The sequence below is a fragment of the Haliotis rufescens genome, unplaced genomic scaffold (assembly GCF_023055435.1).
Source record: "Haliotis rufescens isolate VD_foot unplaced genomic scaffold, xgHalRufe1.0.p SCAF_10, whole genome shotgun sequence".
Taxonomy (NCBI): Eukaryota; Metazoa; Mollusca; class Gastropoda; order Lepetellida; family Haliotidae; genus Haliotis; species Haliotis rufescens.
The window spans coordinates 806,984-827,682 of record NW_025963780.1 but is presented as its reverse complement, the minus strand read 5'-3'; the positions used below and the strand labels follow the sequence as shown (position 1 = coordinate 827,682).

Here is a 20,699-nt window from a genome sequence, read left to right as displayed (position 1 = left end):
GTAGTTATTAGACGTTATACAAACTGTTGTATACTGAAAGCTATTTAATGGATGTAAATCTGAATAACTTAAGAACATCATTATCACTATTTAGATAAAGTTCACATGGATTAATGATTGAACTAGGTAGGGACAATATTATGTGAAGAATTAAGAGTGTGTGAATATGGTTTTACGCCTATTTTAGCAATAGTCCAGCAATATCACAGTGGGGGACACCAGAACTGGGCTTCTGGCAATCAGATTGGCAAAGTCAAAACAAGGCAATTTGGCCAAGAACTTTAACTCAAGCTTCAGGTATATCAATGATCTGATATCGTTCAATAACACTCAAATAGCCAATTCCCTTCCACTGATTTACCCATCTGAACTAAAACTAAAGAAGACCAGTGAGACCGCCTCATCTGTTTCATATTTAGACCTGTGAATAAAGATTCAAAGGGACAAAACACTCTACACAAGACTGTATAACACGTCGAGCAATATTCCAGCAGCTCCAGCCTTCGGTGTTTACATTTCGAGCATGCTCTTTCTACCAAGATTTCAAAATCCGTCATACGACTTTTGCTCAGACGTTGTTTGATCAAGGTTACAACATTCAAGGCCTCGGTTAAGCTTTCAAAACGTTTTATGGTTTAAGGTTTAATACGCATCATTGACAAAAAAGATGTCCGATGCAATTCCCTATGCTATGGTGTGGCATTACAACTCATTGGAGAACACGATAATCAAAGCGACCAAAGCCAATCCACATACCCCAACCCATCTCTGTTAAAGGCAATATGAATAGCAGGATAGTACTCGCCCTCACATTGCACGTGTTATACTGTTTGAGGCAGCCACACACACAGAACATACATGTATTTGTCATATCATGTCTTATCATAACCAAATGTCATGCTGTTTTATGTGAAGCACAGATGATGAGAACGTGGTGATGATGTTTGTTACAAGCGACATGTTATCATGCATCTTAATTTGTCCCAATTTGATTCCAATTGTATTTCAGACGTGTCTTGATCAAAATGATAATTAACTTCATATTTGCATAATGGACACATATATAAGAACGTAAACTTCAACCCACATGTATCCGCCATCAGACGTCATTTAACGCAGCCACAGACTGAAAAGGTAATCTTCTATTTCGGTACGTATGGGCCACTGGCTTTGCGTACATAAATACATGTTACGATATGGATGTAATGTATTCTACAACTTGCCAACAAAATAGATGTTTGTTGTAAAGGCCACCAGAATAACAAACTCTCCCTGAAACACCGTCGCTTAAAATAAGCATTGCAATATGTTACAAAACTTTATTCCAATCCAACTCATCCTGCATATAAATGTGTTTTTAACCCTTCTTATGAGGATTTGTATTGAAAACAGCAGCGCTTCTTCCATCACTTGGAAAAAGAATAAAACCTGCCATTTCTGATGCTAAAAGTAACCTTTCAGTTATATCTCCCACTCAGATTTTTTCTTCTGGCAGTTTATAAAGCCAAAGATCGATCTGATGTTAACCAACCTAAAGATACAAATCAGTTACGTTATCAGCAAAAATATAATGAACTAAGAGGCACCTACAACACTTACAAAGCTATTTTCTCAGAAGGATCCAAGGACGGTGGTGCAGTTCAATTTGTACTGCAGAATCTTAGTTGTCATTTTTGAACAACATTGCCAAAGCTGTTTTCAATTATTGGTATGCGCCGCCGCCTCGCCTGTATCAAAGCAAATGGTGGTCACATCCTATAACGACATTGATAACTTAGTTGTTACCCCTTCCCTCTTTAGGGTGTGTGGCTCTGGCTTCTGTTACCAGGTATGCGTTCTGTCAACGAATCTGTTGTGATGAAACACTGATCAGACGAGAAACCAAATATTCTGCTGTTTTTGCAATAACATAACATTTACACCACTTTCTGTGAAACACAGATGATGAAAACGTGGTGATGATGTTTGTGTATGTTTCTAGCGATATGTTATCATGCATCTATATTCGCCCCACTGCACGTGATTATGATTATAGACATCGTATGTTTTATATTTCATTTTACAACAGTTTTATAACAGATGGGACGTGATCATAGTGATGATTAACTTTATATTTGCATAATTGACAAATATATAAGCAGTTCAAAGTCAGTCCACATGTATCTGCCAACAGACGCCATTTAACGCAGCCACAGACTGAAAAGGTAATCTTCTATTTCGGTACGTTTGGGACACAAGCTTTGTGTACATAAATACAGGTTATGATATGGACGTAATGTATTCTACAACTTGCCACTTTAAAGATATCATTTGTAAAAAACCAAACCATATACAAGTATTCTTTGAGTGCTGACTATGCACCAGTACAGCTCATGTTTTAGATATAATATCACTAATTAAAGGTATAAATTGAAAATCAAACATGTTATAAAGTCATCTGAGAGGTATAGTGTCCTTTGTTCTTCGGTTTGTTAAACATCCGATCTATTTCCAAATTATAAGAGCTGCATCCAAAATGTCCAAGATATTTTTTGAATTATTTAATAGAAATAAATCTAAAATTGTCTCAGCATTTACAATTAGTGCAACTGAGCATAGTATGGAACCTGTGGATAAAAATTGGCTTTATAACCACATGTTAGAAATACCCATGCACAACCAAAGCATGATCTTTAATTGACCTTAACGATAGAACATGTTATAACACTTATTGCGAATGCTGTTTCTGACATTTGAATGAGAAAAAGCCAGTACTGTATGCACTGTTTGATTGGAAACTTTCACATTTCCTTAAGACAGCGTAACTTGATGTGGATGCTTTTACTTTTAAATATTGATTTCACACATTACGGTGTTCCTTTTCGATTTCATTGGTCATCATGACCCAAAATTCGGAAACATACCAACAAAAGAGTGATTTTTCCTGCAAAGATTTGATTTAAGTGAGTGAGTTGGATTTTACGACGCTTTAAGCAATATTCCAGCAATATCACGGCGGAGGACACCAGAAATGGCCTCCACACATTGTACCCCTTTGGGGAATCAAACCAGGGCCTTCAGCGTGACGAGCGAATGCTTTAGCCACTAGACTACCTCACCGCCCCAGAATAGCAATGAAAGCCTTCCCACATGAACCTAGACCTCTTTATGATCAAAGGTTTTCGCCATTTTAATCTGTTACGGAAAGACAACCTCATGTAATTATAACCTTAACTACCTCAACTTTGGTACCTTTATGAAGCCATTTCTTACAACATCATGACCCTTCCAATTTCTTCAATGAAACATTCTTCGCCTTATATTTTCTGCAATCGTCCAATGAAAACAGTAATGTTCCACCTCAGTATTTGTTGGTTAGCTCAGAAAACAAGTCGATGACACCAGCAAATAACAGTATATGTATGTACACTACAAAGATGCAGTTGCACTCGCAGAACGACCCTGCTTAAGCTCCGCTGCTAATTTATTGATAAAAGAGTGGAACTAAATGGACTGAGCCGCACACCAACGTGGCAGTCTATCAAGGAAATACGCACTGAACTTTCATGAAGTGAAATTATTATCCCTGTTTTCAAACACACTGCTAAAATTAATAATAGTCCATTTGTATGGTGCTTTTTCTATGCTCAATATCATGCTGAAAGCGCATTATTACCCGGTGATTGGACCAGTGTCTTCGGGAGAATACACCCAAGGTGTCTGTGCTATGTCACGCCAGGTACTCATTCACTGCTGGAGGCGTAAGTCGCTTGCTGTGTGACATCATGACGAATTTGCACAAAACTAATTATGGTCACATAATTGTTTCAGTTTCAGTTTATGAAGCTCAGTTACACTGTTGATGCCTTATTTCATTATCAGTTATGTCACGGTTATTCGTACCCTTATAAATATGACAGATACAGGCCACTCCTTTCCCTTTCGTTTTGAAACGTTTTTGACAAATGAACCACATTATAAAGAATAGGTCCTTCGTATCCAGCCGAAAGAAGTAGACCTAGAAACGCTTATAATAGTATAATAATGCCAGTTATTTAGTATAGTATTGCCAGAGGAGGTTGATGGGATGACCACATTCGATCTTTTATTGAGCCTTGTGTAGTTTTTAGCGAATATCAGAAAACGAAAATACAAAAGGATATATTGTTTGACAGATTCGAGGTATTTAATTATATCAACCACACACTTTTGAGCTTTTGGGGGAGCATTATACTATCTATAGTAAGAGTAGTGTTGGTATGTCTGTCCATTCATGATATGTTTCTATAAATTTGTCCTGGTGCTAAAGGTGATATCATATGTTATTTGCACATTTAGACTTACCTCTACATTTTCTACCCGTGGGAATTCTGAGTTCAGAATGCTGGCCTTAAGAGGTGATTTGCTGGCGTGGAGCTTTGCTCATATTATCACCCACTGGATTGTCCGGTCCAGTTTCGATATCTGATAGTGATTCATAAACACCTGCCACACTCAGCAACATTCCAGCTTTATGACAGCGGTATGTAAAGTAATCGAAACTGGACCGGACAATCCAGTGATTGACATCCATTGAGATGCATTGACTGGCATCAACCAAGTCTGACAACCCCGACAACCCGACCCGCTTGGCCGCCTCAAGGGTTGCTACAAAACAGTTCTAACCCTGATCCTAACAGGTCACATGCTTAACGTATAGTCGGAATCGTACAATAGACACTGCTCTTATGGCAGGTTCTTATAATTATGGTAAGGATTCTGTCACTTTTATTTATAGGCTGCAGTTATATAGCTCTATTAATGCTGGGTATTCTTCCGCGCATTCATTGACGTTAAAAAGCCTTTGATTATGTTGATAGGAACATATCATGCATCTATATTCGTCCCACTGCACGTGATTATGATGATAGACATCGTATGTTTTATATTTCATTTTACAACAGTTTTAAAACAGATTGGACGTGATCATAGTGACGATTAACTTTATATTTGCATAATTGACAAATATATAAGCAGTTCAAAGTCAGCCCACGTGTATCTGCCAACAGACGCCATTTAACGCAGCCACAGACTGAAAAGGTAATCTTCTATTTCGGTACGTTTGGGACACGAGCTTTGTGTACATAAATACAGGTTATGATATGGACGTAATGTATTCTACAACTTGCCACTTTAAAGATATCATTTGTAAAAAACCAAACCATATACAAGTATTCTTTGAGTGCTGACTATGCACCAGTACAGCTCATGTTTTAGATATAATATCACTAATTAAAGGTATAAATTGAAAATCAAACATGTTATAAAGTCATCTGAGAGGTATAGTGTCCTTTGTTCTTCGGTTTGTTAAACATCCGATCTATTTCCAAATTATAAGAGCTACATTCAAAATGTCCAAGATATTTTTTGAATTAATTAATAGAATTAAATCTAAAATTGTCTCAGCATTTACAATTTGTCCAACTGAGCATAGTATGGAACCTGTGGATAAAAATTGGCTTTATAACCACATGTTAGAAATACCCATGCACAGCTAAAGCATGATCTTTAAATTGACCTTAAAGATAGAACATGTTATAACACTTATTGCGAATGCTGTTTCTGACATTTGAATGAGAAAGAGCCAGTACTGTATGCACTGTTTGATTGGAAACTTTCACATTTCTTTAAGACAGCGTAACTTGATGTGCTTTTACTTTCAAATATAGATTTCACACATTACGGTGTTCCTTTTCGATTTCACTGGTCATCATGACCCAAAATTCGGAAACATACTAACAAAGGAGTGATTTTTCCTGCAAAGATTTGAGTAAGTGAGTGAGTTGGATTTTACGACGCTTTAAGCAATATTCCAGCAATATCACGGCGGGGGACACAAGAAATGGCCTTCACACATTGTACCCATTTGGGGAATCAAACCACGGCCTTCAGCATGACGATCGAACGCTTTAGCCACTAGACTACCCCACCGCCCCACGGACATTTATGAGTCACGGACGCATTCATTGACGTTAAAAAGCCTTTGATTATGTTGATAGGAAAAATATATTGTTTCTTCATCTTCGCTGTCATGGTAAATTGTTCTGCTTAAAAGTCTATACACCGAAGTCGGACAGTGAGCAGCATCTGGTAGATTCCGTACTTTGCAACCAGTACCTGTGTCAGACAAGGTTGTATACTTAGTCCCATATTATCTTTTTTTTTTAAATGAACTATCAAGCAGTATAAGGTTGGAGAGTTCTTGCGGGATATTTGTATCTCAAGAAATAGAAGATTTTATGTTATTATTGTTTGCTGAATCTTTGCAAGGATCTTTCTACTGGCCAATGTGACATCATCTTTTGCTGGTTACCAAGTCATGTAGGCATAACAGTTAACTCAAAAGCCGATGCTGCAGCTAAAGCAGCTCTTTACAAACCGGTATATAGACTTCTTATCCCATATAGCAATTTCAAGCCGACCGCCAAGAGTTATACTCGAGATCTAATGCAAAAACAAGTAGGAATCAATAAACTGGAATTTAAACCAACGTTCAGTCATACGTATTTCGGTTGTCAGTCAAGACATGGTGATGTCGTTTTGCGACGATGTCATTTTAGCCACAGTCGGTTTGTCTTAGAATATCTGCTGAAAACATTTGATGACAGACCTCCTAAGTGTATTCCTTGTGATGAAAGGCTAATCGACAAGCATATTTTGCAATCACAACGGATTCACAGTATCAAACAGTAAATCTGAAAGATTTCTTTTCCTGTGTAAGCGGGCATCTCATCTTAAGCTACTTGAAATAAATTCACCTGTATCATAAATTTGAAAAATGCATGTGAATTAATTGCTTGTTTTTAAATTTGGTGTGATGCTGTTATCAACAAAGATTAAAGAAGGCTGTGCAGCTGCCAAGGAGGTTAAAGTACCGTAAAATGATTGTCCCCTTGTACGACACATAACTCCTATCATAATCGATATAACTATCATCAACCAGTGTTTTAAGCCAACTCATCCCTGACTGTTTTTAATATTGGCTTGTATTGTGCACAACCACCAGTAGCTAAGGTGATGAAGTAAATCCCGCTGGAGTATCATGCAGGAAGAGACACCATACGTCCCCATGACCCCGGTTCAGGTGGCCTAGCTTTGGTTACTGGTGGCCATTTGCTCGTGTTTAAACTGCATAAATAATATTGTTATGTCCAAAAATGTTTGACAAATATGTTTAAAAGTTTAATTTGTATTCATGACTCTCTTGTCTATTTGTCAACTTGTTCTCGTCGCTAAAGGCTGTCAAATTGCTGATGCAACGTTAGATTTTCACTCACTCACTCTTTACGACCTGTTTGGACACTGGTGGTCTTGTTGTAATCTTTCACACCTTGCTGTGCAAGACCGCGTCCTTTGATTTGAATAAAATTAATAGGAGTATGATATTGTGTTTCTTCAGCACGTTTGACATAGTCGAATTTGTACAACGGCTTTTGGTGTTTCTGGCCGTGAGAATCAAGGAAGTGTATTTTGTCGCGACCTAAGGCATTACAAGGATAACAAGTTGTGACGTCATCTTTGAGATTACATGATTGATAGGATACGTTTAGTTATAATCATTTCCACCTCGACATTGCATTGTTATATGGCAGTGTATTTTATTGTTTTAGAGTGGTTGTAACTGTGTTACATTGTTCCTGTGGAGATTCGGTAGACGCTCATTGCATTATGTTTGGACAGTGATCAACCGTCAGGGAGTTACTATGTTTAGATGCTGGTCTGACTACAAACATGATTTGCATTTTTGGTAAACATTTCTCTTAATAATTATGTATACTGTCTATTATTATTAACAGTACTTAGCATTTGATTGTACTTTTATCAGCAAAGTAAGTTCTCACTATGTTCAGACTTTCTTTCTCCAAAACGGGAGAGTGTTATATTGAAGCATATTTTATTGTATAACAGTGATTGTAGCTGTGTTCTATTGTTTCTGTTGGGATTTGCTAGACACGCATTGCATTGTGTTTGGACGGTGATCAGTCGTCAGTAAGGTACTATATTTAGATGCTAGTAAGGTGTGTAAACTTTCGGTCCGGTATACCGCTTACGGTGATAGTATGTTACCGAAACTTCTGTAATGTTCTGTGTTATGAGGGCACAATATGGAACTTATCAGAAGCTGGTTAAACTACTAGTATATAAGGGGACAAGAGCTCTTCACGTATCTCTCACGCATTTTCATCACATAGGAACCACCTTTCATGTGAGGCTCGTTCATGATCCTTGAGCTTGACCACTGTCGCCGCTGGGTGAATATATGAATATTGTACTGCCACTCTATTATGCAACATCACCGTTTACAATATAAATTGCTTGACAGTCCTATCATAGGGTATTTTTCAACTGCGAAGTCGTCTGATTTCCACCAGGGCTTAACTACTTGCCTCACGGAACCACCTGTTTGCCTGTACATAAGGGCTTGCAACAATGCTGCTGTTCGTCGCTGGTCTCATCACCATGTCGTGTCTCACCCTGTCCGTGCTCTGCGCTGATGATGGTAGAGACGCCCTTCTATACCAAGTGGACATCTTCCTGCCCCCTAAGGAGGGGAGGGATGAGACAGCGGATATACTGCACATTAAGGAGACAGTGAAACATCTATCTGACATCGATGTTCTTTTTTCATTTAAGGTTTGTACAGTCAACAAACCATAATGCATAGCGTCATCGATAACCCAGTGCATTGTAATTACATCTCCCTGATAATTACCATAAATACCCTTGGCCTAGGCACAACTACCTTGGTATTATTATTTGCATCACCTTCAGGATTCCCGTTACCACTCACTCACTCACTCACTTTTTTTGTGCAAAACAATTGCTTTTTGTTGAACAGGAACTCGGGAATCCACGAATTATTCTTGGTAAGTTGACTTTACAATTTGCTTTAATTGTCATTAAATAAAAATAAACGTATGTTTACACTAGGAGTGTATACCTACCGTAATTATATGTAAGTTGGTAATGCTGAATGGTCATCTTGGTAGGTTTTAAGTAATTAACCATAAATGACAAGGTCATTTGGTATATATTTTAAAGAAACGATGGATTTGTCGTACTTTACATGGTTCTTATCTTATTTGTTTCACCAAAATACTTAGGAGCAATCTCGGCACACAAGGTCGAAGGTTTTTGTGAGGTCTATGAATGTGACATAGATTGGCTTCTTCTGCTTTCTGTACTTTTCCTGCAGCTGTTGTTTGAGAAGTTAATGTTGTCCGTTGGTCATGCTACCCTGAATCGACCCTGCATTTCGCAGGCGTGAGCTTTCAGCCAATCATGCATCTCCCTCTGCGTCTTCCCAAAGGCTGAAAATGAAGCGTCATGGAGGGTGTCTCTCAGATGGCCCCATCTTTGCTTGGAATCTCCCTGTGGAGGCTCTGTGACCATATAATCATTCAGGGCACCAGTAAAAGAGTCCACTCCCTGATGGCGTGAGGTATTGCCGACATCTTTATGAGTCGTTCCCTCTAGCTTAGTGTGGTACTTGGACCAGGTCACCTTGTGCTGAGGCTTAGTCTAAAGAAGGATAGGTGCTACACAGGTAGTGGTTGTGAGAACAGCATGAGAAGTAAATTTTATCCATCTTGCCAAATTGTATTCTTTCATTAGAGTCGCCAAACAGTTATAGCTGTTCTTGAATGGTGATCCCCTTGATGATGGTCTGGAGCAGGTCGCAGAACTGGATCTCGTTGTTTTGCCTTCTGTGTGGAACAGCGGGTGGTATCGTACAGCCTTATGAGGCCAGTCGGACGTGACGAGTCGGAGGGTCATAGGTCTCTCCACTCCACTCTTGCCAGGTTGTATCATTCTGGGCATTGAGTTCTTGTCAGCAAAGCCCGTGGTGTGCTTTTTGGCTTGATCAGCTCCTGCAGCATGGCGATGTCCACTGGTCAGGCTGGTCAGATCACAACACATTGATACCACCCACGATCGGAAGCAGCCCTTGGTGTTACATTCTACGCCAATCAAGCAAGACTTATCACCGGTAGACACCTGCTTCCCAGGTTGTGCCATCACTGTGAGGCAATGCTGGACCCCGTTCCACAAAGAGATCTTGAAGCTAAAGGTGATTGTAACTCCCATACTTTAACATACAGTTACGACAGTCGTAGCTCTAAGATTGCTTTGTGGAACTGGACACTGCTACCTCTCCAGGGGGTATGCCTGGGCAGCTTGATGTGGACGACCAGCTGTTGCCCATGCAACGTCTTGCTGATACACACAAGGGAACGGCAAAATCAAAAGAGATGCCAGATAGCCGCTAGGAAGCTGTAAATTATAATTTGACTTCTCAATATTTAAATACACAATGCCTGCATGGTACATTTCTCTCCTACAATGCAAGGCATATGCAATCGTTTTACAGTAAAACATGGAAAATACACAGGTATTGTATTATACATCAAACTTTCAGAAAGTGAATAGGGCTTTCGAAGACCAGTATATACTTCGCATGGTTGCAGGACATATAAATCTTCCAAATAAAACCTGATGGTAAGACATTTGAGATGTGTGACTATTTATTATTTATTTATTTGGATTTTGAGTTTTCTGCACATGTTTCAGTTCTTGACGTTGAGAAAGCATGCAGTTGGCCCCAGTTGACAGGCTTTCTATCAAGCAAAGGATATGAGTTCAGCGTCACATCCCTCTACTACGACAGTGACTTCGCCCAGGAGCTCGGTGTCAACATGACAAAGGATATGCTTGCGTCATCCTTCAGGAATCGTGACCTTTTGATGGGAAAAATGACATTTCCTATGAAAGGTAAAAAACTGTAGGAACTTTTCTAAGAGAAACCCCTGAATATTGTTTAGGTCTATGATCATGTTTGCATTGCAAGCAACGAGGAAAGCAAATTATAGATGAGTTATATAATGAGTTACCACCCCACCCCCACCCCCACCCCCCCCCCCCCCCCCCCCCCCACCCCCCCACCCCTTACTTACAGGCACATACTTCTGTGAGAGTATTGTGTGAGTGGATGGCGCTAAGCTTGTCAATCAAATGAATATCTGTTATATAAGTATAAAACGTCAACACCAGAGAACAACAAGCCTCGATTATCTTGCGAAACAGATTCCATTTGGCATAAAAGGAAAAATAGTGGTGAAAATCAATGATGACACCAGATATTCGCGATGAGGGTAGGAATGCCCTGCACCCGAGTATTTGCATAGAAAAGTAAGTGTCTGTTGCCTTGCGCCTCACATCAGTACTACTACCACGGAACGACGGACTGTAAACAGTCCAATCAAGTGATCAATGGACGTACAAAATCAAGGAAAATGTCATTTGTCGACTTCGGGTGGCCTGATCATGATGTGCCCAGAATACATTTACAAAGAATACACAAAGGAAACGAGACTGATGTGCTAATACTAAAGCGCAGTAATGGAGATAAATGAAAAAAGAAGTTTTAATTGTCTTCCTGTCTTATTGGCTTCCGTATCATGTGTTTCTCTGTCTGTCATGTTGATTATCATTCTGTTGTTATTTTGTAACCTACTCATATTAATCTCTCTCATGCATGCAATTGTTGTAACTGTTTATCATCCACATATTATATATATTCTGTACCATGTTCATTATTCATCCGGGCGCACGGGTGGCCCAATCGTCTAAGGCGCCGCGATTCGCGGTGCAGAGTTGCGTCCCTTGGGCATGCCAGAAACCAATGGTTGTGGATTCGAATCCCGGTTCGCCCCGATTATGTTTTTAGGTTTGTCAGCACCATACCCGTGCTCGTGGGTTTCATCGAAGTGGTAAACGTCTGAGTCCTGCATCACTTCGAGCTTTCCTCCCACATTAAGCTGACACGCTGCGGTATTACTGGAATACTATTAAAAGCAGTGTTAAACCCAATTCACTCACTCATTCATTTTTTATCCTTGCTGGAAAATGGTATAAGGACCTGAAGCCTGACAACGGTATGAGGATCTACACCGAAACGTCGTCTTTACAGGAAAATAAAGAAGTTTTTATCCAAAATTGTGTATACTTTGCCTCCTGTTATATTTATGATTTTAGGGCCATACAAACTTTAGCCATGATGGAAATATAGCTCAGCCAATACATGCTGGAACATGTGATGATAATATACACATCGGGTAAATGGTTATCTTAAGTTACATTTGGCATATAAACGGAGAATAAGACTATGACCTCGTAGCTTATAACGATGCAGCTTAACACTTCATGGAAAATAACAGGGCATAACATACAAATATGGCATAACCGAATTTGGAGCAATAGTAAAAATATACTGTTGTAAAATCGCCCTGATTGCCTTAAAGTTTGTGGTAAAAATGTTTCTAAAGGGATACAAAAATATCTTGCTGTTTATAATATCCTTTTAATTGTACCGCATTACTGGCGAGAAATATTTCGACCATATTTCACGGGATCTAAACTACGGTGAAGTTAGATACATGATCAAATCAATACAAACCTTTCTGCAATATGAAGATATCCTATTTTGTTGACACTGTAAAATATCTCATTCACTTACAGGCTTAAAGACAACTTTATCTTTAAAACAAGCCATCATCTGACTCAGTATTTACAATTTCTGTCTGACGCCACACCCCACGTTATAGTGCAAGTATTCATGATAGAAAACGTATGATGTCCGAAAACCTATGCTGCTGAAAGCTCTGATCGAAAACAGGACAATCCGCGACGATTGTCCGGTTTTCGATCACATTTGTCGGAGTTGTTTTTTTTAATCTTTGATTATATTTTTACGCGGAAGATGATTTTTCCCGAGGACTACTGTTTTAAAAAACGCGATTTTCCGCATTTCCGCAGAGATTTCACATCCCTGAACTTTATGATCGTGAAATGCAGTTGGTATTACATCAGCGTTTTTTAAAAGGAATAATACGTTATGAGTACCATCTGAATAATCTCATATCGTGTTCCTTTCAGGATTGCCAACGCTTGAATACAACAACATGCTAAAGTGGTTTATCGAGAGACAAGTAGACATCATAAATGATGGCGAGCCATTAGCTTCTTTCAGAAATCTCGCCGAGTGTCCGGTTCAGGTAAGCCCCTCCTCAAGCAATTTCATTGTTTTATTATGATACATAACTAAAGCACCAGTGTTGACTTGTGTGCCAGAACTACCGCAATAGTTCGTTAATTAAAACACACGTGTTATTATCCCATGAACATATGTTCTCAAGTTACCAGTTTGTCTTGGCCTTCCTATGTTGGTTTATTTTTACTCTGTTGTAATTGGCTTATGCTGTGTTACATTTGGACCATGCAGTAACAGACAACGTATTTATGGAAAGCGGAAGAATAACTGTTTAATAGACGATTATTCTCGTATTTTGGGGAATTACAGGTAGTGTTCTTTAATATCTGTACATAGAGAATCTCACCAGAGTGTCTTTTAATATCAAATATATCAACACGAGTTGATAAGAGTGGAAAAATTCCGAGGCTTGCCGAAGATTTTTGCCCCTTTTATCAACGAGTGTTGATCTATTTGATATCAAAAGACACGAGGGTGAGATTTTATTCATCATCCAACATCATTCTTCCAACCTTTTCAATTTGTAGACAGTAATTAGCAGTGTTTTCAGTGTAAAAAGTACTGCTAACAGCTTCAGTAGCAGAGCCATTAGTGATGTCATTTGATTGTGACGTCATGATAACTGGTGACGTCAGAATGGTCTGCAAAGCATTGTGATGTGATTTCATTGCAGCGATATCTACAGTATAGATATCGCTTGATCTAATCCAAGCGATATCTCCTGTTGGAGCCAGTTTTGGATGAGGAATAATAATTTATTACCCACGTGGTGAAGATACAGGTGGTAAGATACTAAATCCGTACGTCACACGTGTGTCGTACAAGGTTGACCTTGTTTTATTCGTTTTGATTGGATAACCGTGACCTCTGTCACACCGGGACTACTTTTTTCATTCATAAAGAATCGCGAGACGTCATTCATTTTGCGATTACAAGGCAGAACTGAAGAAATTCATGAGAACGAGAGATATATTAAACCAAACAAGATAGTCACACGCATCAAATCCGGTTTGCATTCTATATAAGTTATGCATAGAGCTTCTACAGACATATAATCGAGCTAGATCTATGAATCGATTTACAATGTACGACTGCCGATCGAGCGCGTCCCTTGAGCGTTACGCACCCGACCAATTTCGCAACTTTCAATTTGATTTAACGTAAAAGGATAAGCGTGTTGAAATGAAGTCTGTTTAAACTATCTGGACAGATATCGAGACTTACTTGGGATGATCCGGTTGTGCCATCGGTGTCCTCTTTGAAGCGTATTTTGTGACGCTATTTCGGGAGGTGTTGTTCATGAATGAACGAACACGACAGCACGACCAGATCACTTAAAGTTCACAGTTCCGATACATCATTCGAAAACTCCGTTGAGTGTGCCTGACTTCTGATTTTGTTGCCCCAAACATCCCAAATGTGAACAATAACATTCCCTATCTCTAGCGTAAAACGCTGTGAGTGGATCGCGGTTGTATTTTCTTGTTCCGGTGGCGACCTTGCCCTTCGATCGTTCGAAGCTGGCACTGACATGCAAGCAGATTTGAGTTTGTTGATTTTTACGTCTTCAGTATATAGGGTGGTACAGTTAACATGAATGTATTTGGCGAACAGTCTGATTTCCCTCTTCCAAAATGGTACGGACATGATATAAATTCAGCTGATAGATCAAGGAAACCGAACCATTTTGATTGCACAGACGGGACCCCGGCAGTGTGACCGACTGTTGGTCCGATATTCATAAGCGCGGCGCTAATGTGACATTTCAAATGTTCTTATCGGTGTCCTGCGTACTAACAACATGGCGCTTGAATCACCATAAGTTGAAGACTTTCTTCCAAAAGGATTTGAGCGTCGGTGCTGGTTTGTTTGCAAACAGAACAGCAGGCGCATGTTGTTAATGCGTATGCATAAACATGTCAACAATGCCCATATTTGGTCATATATCAATATTGATGCGCAACCAGATTTTGCAACCGGTTTCAGTTTGGTCTGTCAACGAACGAAAGATGTTATGTATTTACACTTAAATATATATTTAACGTGGGTAATAAATAAAATACCATACTCATTCTCTATATATGCATGGTTCCCTGTGTGAAGAAAATGTTCACTGTCTGTTCATGAGGATTATTTTTCAAACCATTTCAGATGATATACATTGAACCAGCCAGCAACCATCGTATGTCTGGATATACCCAATTTTTCGATGTCGCCAGGGACTGTCAGCTTGTTGTCACACGAATGGAAAACCTGGATTCCTACACAGGAGTGTGCCAAGGAGACTAAAATCATACGAACATGTTACATCAAACTGATCAGATAATAATTTAAAATTATTAGATTGATTTAAAGACACAGGATTGTCCCTGATGAAGATGCGGAACAAATGCAATTTCTCTCACTGAATAAAAACATTAATTCCATCTGAATTTTATTTAATGTCAAGTACATTGTACATGTGTATGTTACACTCCCGTGACGTTCAGCTACAATTCAAACGTGATGCATCGTGATGATATTTCAAATTCTACAATAGTGCACATCACTAGCTTGAACTGCAGGAGCCGACAACATACATTATCAGCTCCTGAAACGCTTGCCAGAGTCATGTATGGAAACGCTGCTTTATATATTAGATGAAATATGGACACAGGAAATTTCTCACCTTCATGGCAAAATGCCATTATCATTTCCATACCAAAGACTGACCGGGGCCACAGTGATACACCCAGTTACGACCCGTGTAAGACGGGGTAGAATAGGTCTTCAGCAACCCATGCTTGCATTAAAAGGCGACTATGCTTGTCGTAAAAGGCGACTAACGGGATCGGGTGGTCAGGCTGGATGACTTGGTTGATGCATGTCATCGATCCCAATTGCGTGGATCGATGATCATGATATCGATCACTGGATTGTCTGGTCCAGACTCGATTATTTACAGACCGCCGTCATATGGCTGGAATATTGCTGAGTGCGGCGTTAAACAACAAACAAACCAAACATCCAGTTACGGTCCAATATCATTAACTACCTGTGTAAAACCATGGCGCGCATAGTCAACAATCGAGTAGTCTGGTACTTTGTGACTAATAACCTGTATAACATCCAATGTGGTTTCCGAAAAAAAACCCAGAAGGACCATTTACCACTAGGTGCGTTTAGACCATTTATTAAAAATTCCATTGTCAAGAAACAACATACTGTATCAATCTCTTTCGCCCTAGAGGAGGCATATGATACAACGTGGAAACATGGTATTTTAAACGATTTGCATGAATTTGGATTGAGGGGCAGATTACCACACTTCATATCTCATATTAAATGACATACAATTTCAAGTGCGAGTAGGGTCTACCCTGTCTGATCATTTCGATCAGGATCAGGACGTCCCTCAAGGAAGCATCGTATCTGTCACACTTTACATCATCAAAATTAATAGCCTCAACAAAGTCTTAAGCAATAGTGTCAATGGTTCACCTTTTTGTGAATTCAAAAATAAGCAAAAGAAAAAGGTTTCAAGTTTTCTGGATCCAAAACAAACTGTGTTCACTTTTGTGGTAAATATAAACAACACAGGGATCCAGATGGTATTCCCATCAATGTAGGACAAATTCCTGGGCCTCATATTTGACCGGGGCGGTCGGATACCTAGTGGTTAAAGCGTTCGCTCGTCACGCCGAAGACCCGGGTTCGATTCCCGACATGGGTACAATGTGTTAAGCCCATTTCTGGTGTCCCCCGCCGTACTCACTCACTCATATTTGACCGCCATCTCACATTCTTACCACACATCAGATATCTAAAGGCAAATTGCCTTATAGATCTCGACTTGGTGAAAGTCGTTTCCAATTCCGGGTGAGGTGGGAATCAGACAACCCTCCTACACTTGTACAAATCACTTGGTCTAAACTATCGTGGACCCTGCACAAATAAGACACTATAAACCACTGAGGCCTTAGGCTCTGTCTTTAAACTTGAGCTCTCAGGACCTCTACTGCGGACAGTTTGTATGTGGAAGCTGATGAACCTTCCCTCTAAACAAAGCCACTGTCACTGCAATACATCACTAAATTGCATTCCCATCAAACCCAGTTGTGTCTTCTACGAAAGCCCATTAGGACCATATTGGTAATTTTGTTGTTTTTTCTCTTCTAAAAATCGTAATTACGAATTTTTAAAACTCGTTTGTTTGTTGTTTAACGCCGCACTCAGCAATATTCCAGCTATATTGACGGCGGTCTGTAAAATAATCGAGTCTGGACCAGACAATCGAGTGATTGACATCATAAGCATCGATCAACGCAATTTGATTCGATGACATGCATCAACCAAGTCAGCGAGCCTGACCACCCGATCCCGTTAGTCGCCTTTTACGACAAGCATAGTCGCCTTTTACGGCAAGTATATGGGTTGCTGAAGACCTGTTCTACCCCGGAATCTTCACGGGTCTTAAAACCTCGTACTTACGAGAATTAAGTCGTAATTACGAAAGAAAAAGTAGTAATTACGACTTTTACAATGATGATGAAAATCACCATGATATAATAAAGAAATAAATAGGGTCTTATTATAAACTATTTTTTCTCGTAATTACGATTTTTGAAAAGTCGTAATTACGACGTTTAAAAGAGAAAAAACAAAATACCAATATGGTCCTAATGGGCTTTCGTATGATATTTACTAATTCTAAAATTGCGTTTTGTTTCTAACAAGAAAGAATATTTTTGTTGGCATGTGCACTTCCCCTTTAAAACTTCAAAACATGTAATGTTTTCCCAACAAGTTTAGTTGCGTCTCCCAATCAGAGTTGGCGAGAAAGTTGGAGTAGTGGCTATTGTAAACATGTAATAAAGCGATTAATTTTTTTTGCACTCAGCAATATTCAAGCTATATGACGGCGGTCTGTAAATAATCGAGTCTGGACCAGACAATCCGATGATTGACATCATGAGCATCTATCCACGCAATTGGGATACAATGACATGTATCAACCAGTCAGCGAGGCTGACCACCCGACTCCGTTAGTCGCCTCTAACAACAAGCATAGTCGCCTTTTAAGGCAAGCATGGGTTGCTGAAGACCTATTCTACCCTTCGGAAGAGCCCGGTGGCCAACTCGACCGAGATTTCTCGAATAAGAATCAAGACAAACATCTAGCTTCAAGTCACATATTTATCATACAATACATTACAAATTTACAAACATCCACGTGTGTACCAGCATATGAAATGTACAACATAATGATACGCGTTTCACATACAGATTGACAGTTATAACAGGATCAGTAGCACAAATACTCATCATCCACAATTGTCAAAACAAACACATCTGTACACCAAAATCATAACATCTCTCAATCACTTCAGAAAACAGGCCATTTCCTTAAAACATTCAGCTTTTCTTTTGCTATGTCATGACTAAACCATATAAATGCATGGCATTAATATAATACATTATTATAACATTATATTATCATTAGAAACCTTAAGCGACGTCATCCTGATTGTTCTTTAAGCGGGTAAGTCTGATACGTGGGTGTGTTACAATATCCCGGTGATTTTATGTTCCGATGTGATATTGTAACGTCTCGGTAACATCATGTAAAATCCGGGGCGGTCGGGTGGCCTAGTGGTTAAAGTGTTCGCTCGTCACGCCGAAGACCAGGGTTCGATTCCCGACATGGGTACAATGTGTGAAGTCCATTTCTGGTGTCCCCCGCCGTGATATTGCTGGAATATTGCTAAAAGCGGCGTAAAACCATACTCACTCATGTAAAATCCAACGACAAATGTCTTCTTCATACTTCAGTGGCGCAACTTACAACATTCATATCTGTAGCCCTGTGAGTGTAAAACTCCAAGAGGCGCTGACAAATCTAAACTCTTTTAAGAACCATTCTTTCAAGGATATGTACACCAGCAAGAGATATTTTACGCCTGTTTCCAAAGGTTCATGGAAAGTATGTTTGGAACATGAAATTGTTGATAAACCTTGTTTCATATTTGTCTCCCGGTTTATATAAGATAAATCACTTTCCCTCGGGTTCTTTTTTATTTAAAATCCTCATCCTCGGGATAAATTCTTTGGGGCTAACATCCTCTTTTCAGATGAGGGCCGTGAAGCTCATAAAAAACCTTTGGACTCTTTGATCCCACATATAACCGATAAATCATAACCATCTTTTCGTGTCATCGTTTCTTGCTTTCTAGGACCGCCTCCGTGGTCTAGTGGTAGAGCGTCCGCCCGGAGAGCAGAAGGTCCGGGGTTCGATCCCTGGCCGCGTCATACCAAAAGACGTTAAAAGATGGTATTTGTTGTTACCCTGTCTGGCGCTCGGCATTAAGAGGCTAAAACAAGGACTGGTTGCCTCGGAGTCAGTATACTGTGTCTGTGTTGGGGATTCATGTTAAACTGCGGCATGGTATCTCAGTGAGCTAGCACTATAAATCGGCATCAGTCCGGACTAGTACAAGCAGCCACACAAACACACACACGTACATGCACGTCCCTATAGAAATGCTATAATCTAAAACGCGACGTTAAACCCCATTTCACCTCACCTTGCTTTCTACAGACGAAACATAGGTTACATCTGTATGCATTCACCTAAGTAGGGAGAGTGTGTCAAAGAATATACCTACCAATGTACAACAAATTCAAACCGGTTGGTCCAACTCTTCCTTGAACAAGGCTTTGTCTCAAAATTTGTGAAAAACAGATTCACAAATATCATAAATATAATAAATTAATGTTCAATTTTATATCATGATAGATGACAACATTTAACAATGAAACCATGTTTACTCAACTTCAGTGTTGACGTCAGCTGGGCTGGATCGGGTTTGATATCGCTTTGAAAGGTATTTCAGTTATATGGCCAATATAACTTCAAGTGTCTTTGCAGATTCCTTTCAGGACTGTAGCATAATATTGCCTTGCCTTAATCTTCACATGACACCATGTATTCTAAGGGCTTTGAGTTATTGGGTAATATTGTGTTCTTAAACCTTTTAATTTTGAGTATTATAAAATGTAAGGATTTTATGCATTGTTTTTAAATGGCAGCTAAATTATTGATCTAAAGATTGTGGGTGCTTGCTTTCTGAAGTCCCCTTGAACCCCCTTATCTTGGGTCCCCCTTATCTTGAGCCCCCTTATCTTGAACCCCCTTATCTTAAACCCTGTTATCTTGAGCCCCCTTGTCTTCAGCCCCCTTATCTTCAGCCCCCTTATCTTCAGCCCCCTAATCTTGAACCCCCTTATCTTGAACCCCCTTATCTTGAACCCCCTTATCTTGAGCCCCCTTACCTTGAACCCCCTTATCTTGAACCCCCTTATCTTGAGCCCCCTTATCTTAAGCCCCCTTATCTTGAGCCCCCTTATCTTGAAATCCCTTATCTTGAACCCCTATATCTTGAACCCCCTTATCTTGAACCCCCTTATCTTGAACCCCCTTATATTGAGCCCCTTATCTTGAGCCCCTTATCTTGAACCCCCTTATCTTGAACCCCCTAATCTTGAACCCCCTTATCTTGAACCCCCTTATCTTGAACCCCCTTATCTTGAACCCCCTTATCTTGAGCCCCCTTATCTAGAACCCCCTTATCTTGAACCCCCTTTTCTTGAA

The 20,699-nt window shown here is 39.7% G+C and overlaps 1 protein-coding gene across 4 annotated transcripts in view; it reads left to right on the top strand.

Moving 5' to 3' along the window:
- The first annotated feature begins 1,099 nt into the window (after window positions 1-1,099).
- Window positions 1,100-20,699, top strand: part of LOC124127637 — a 42,442-nt gene continuing 22,842 nt past the window's right edge. Inside the window, exons 1-4 of one of the 4 annotated variants that reach the window (XM_048386283.1) lie at window positions 1,100-1,150; window positions 8,391-8,652; window positions 8,858-8,885; window positions 10,591-10,791. In XM_048386283.1, coding sequence (XP_048242240.1) covers window positions 8,449-8,652; window positions 8,858-8,885; window positions 10,591-10,791 — 433 coding nt within the window. In that variant the 5' untranslated portion in view covers window positions 1,100-1,150; window positions 8,391-8,448. Of the gene's footprint in view, window positions 1,151-4,959; window positions 5,075-8,390; window positions 8,653-8,857; window positions 8,886-10,590; window positions 10,792-20,699 lie in introns of those variants that run through there. The other 3 variants (XM_048386287.1, XM_048386274.1, XM_048386279.1) reach the window with 3 other exon arrangements.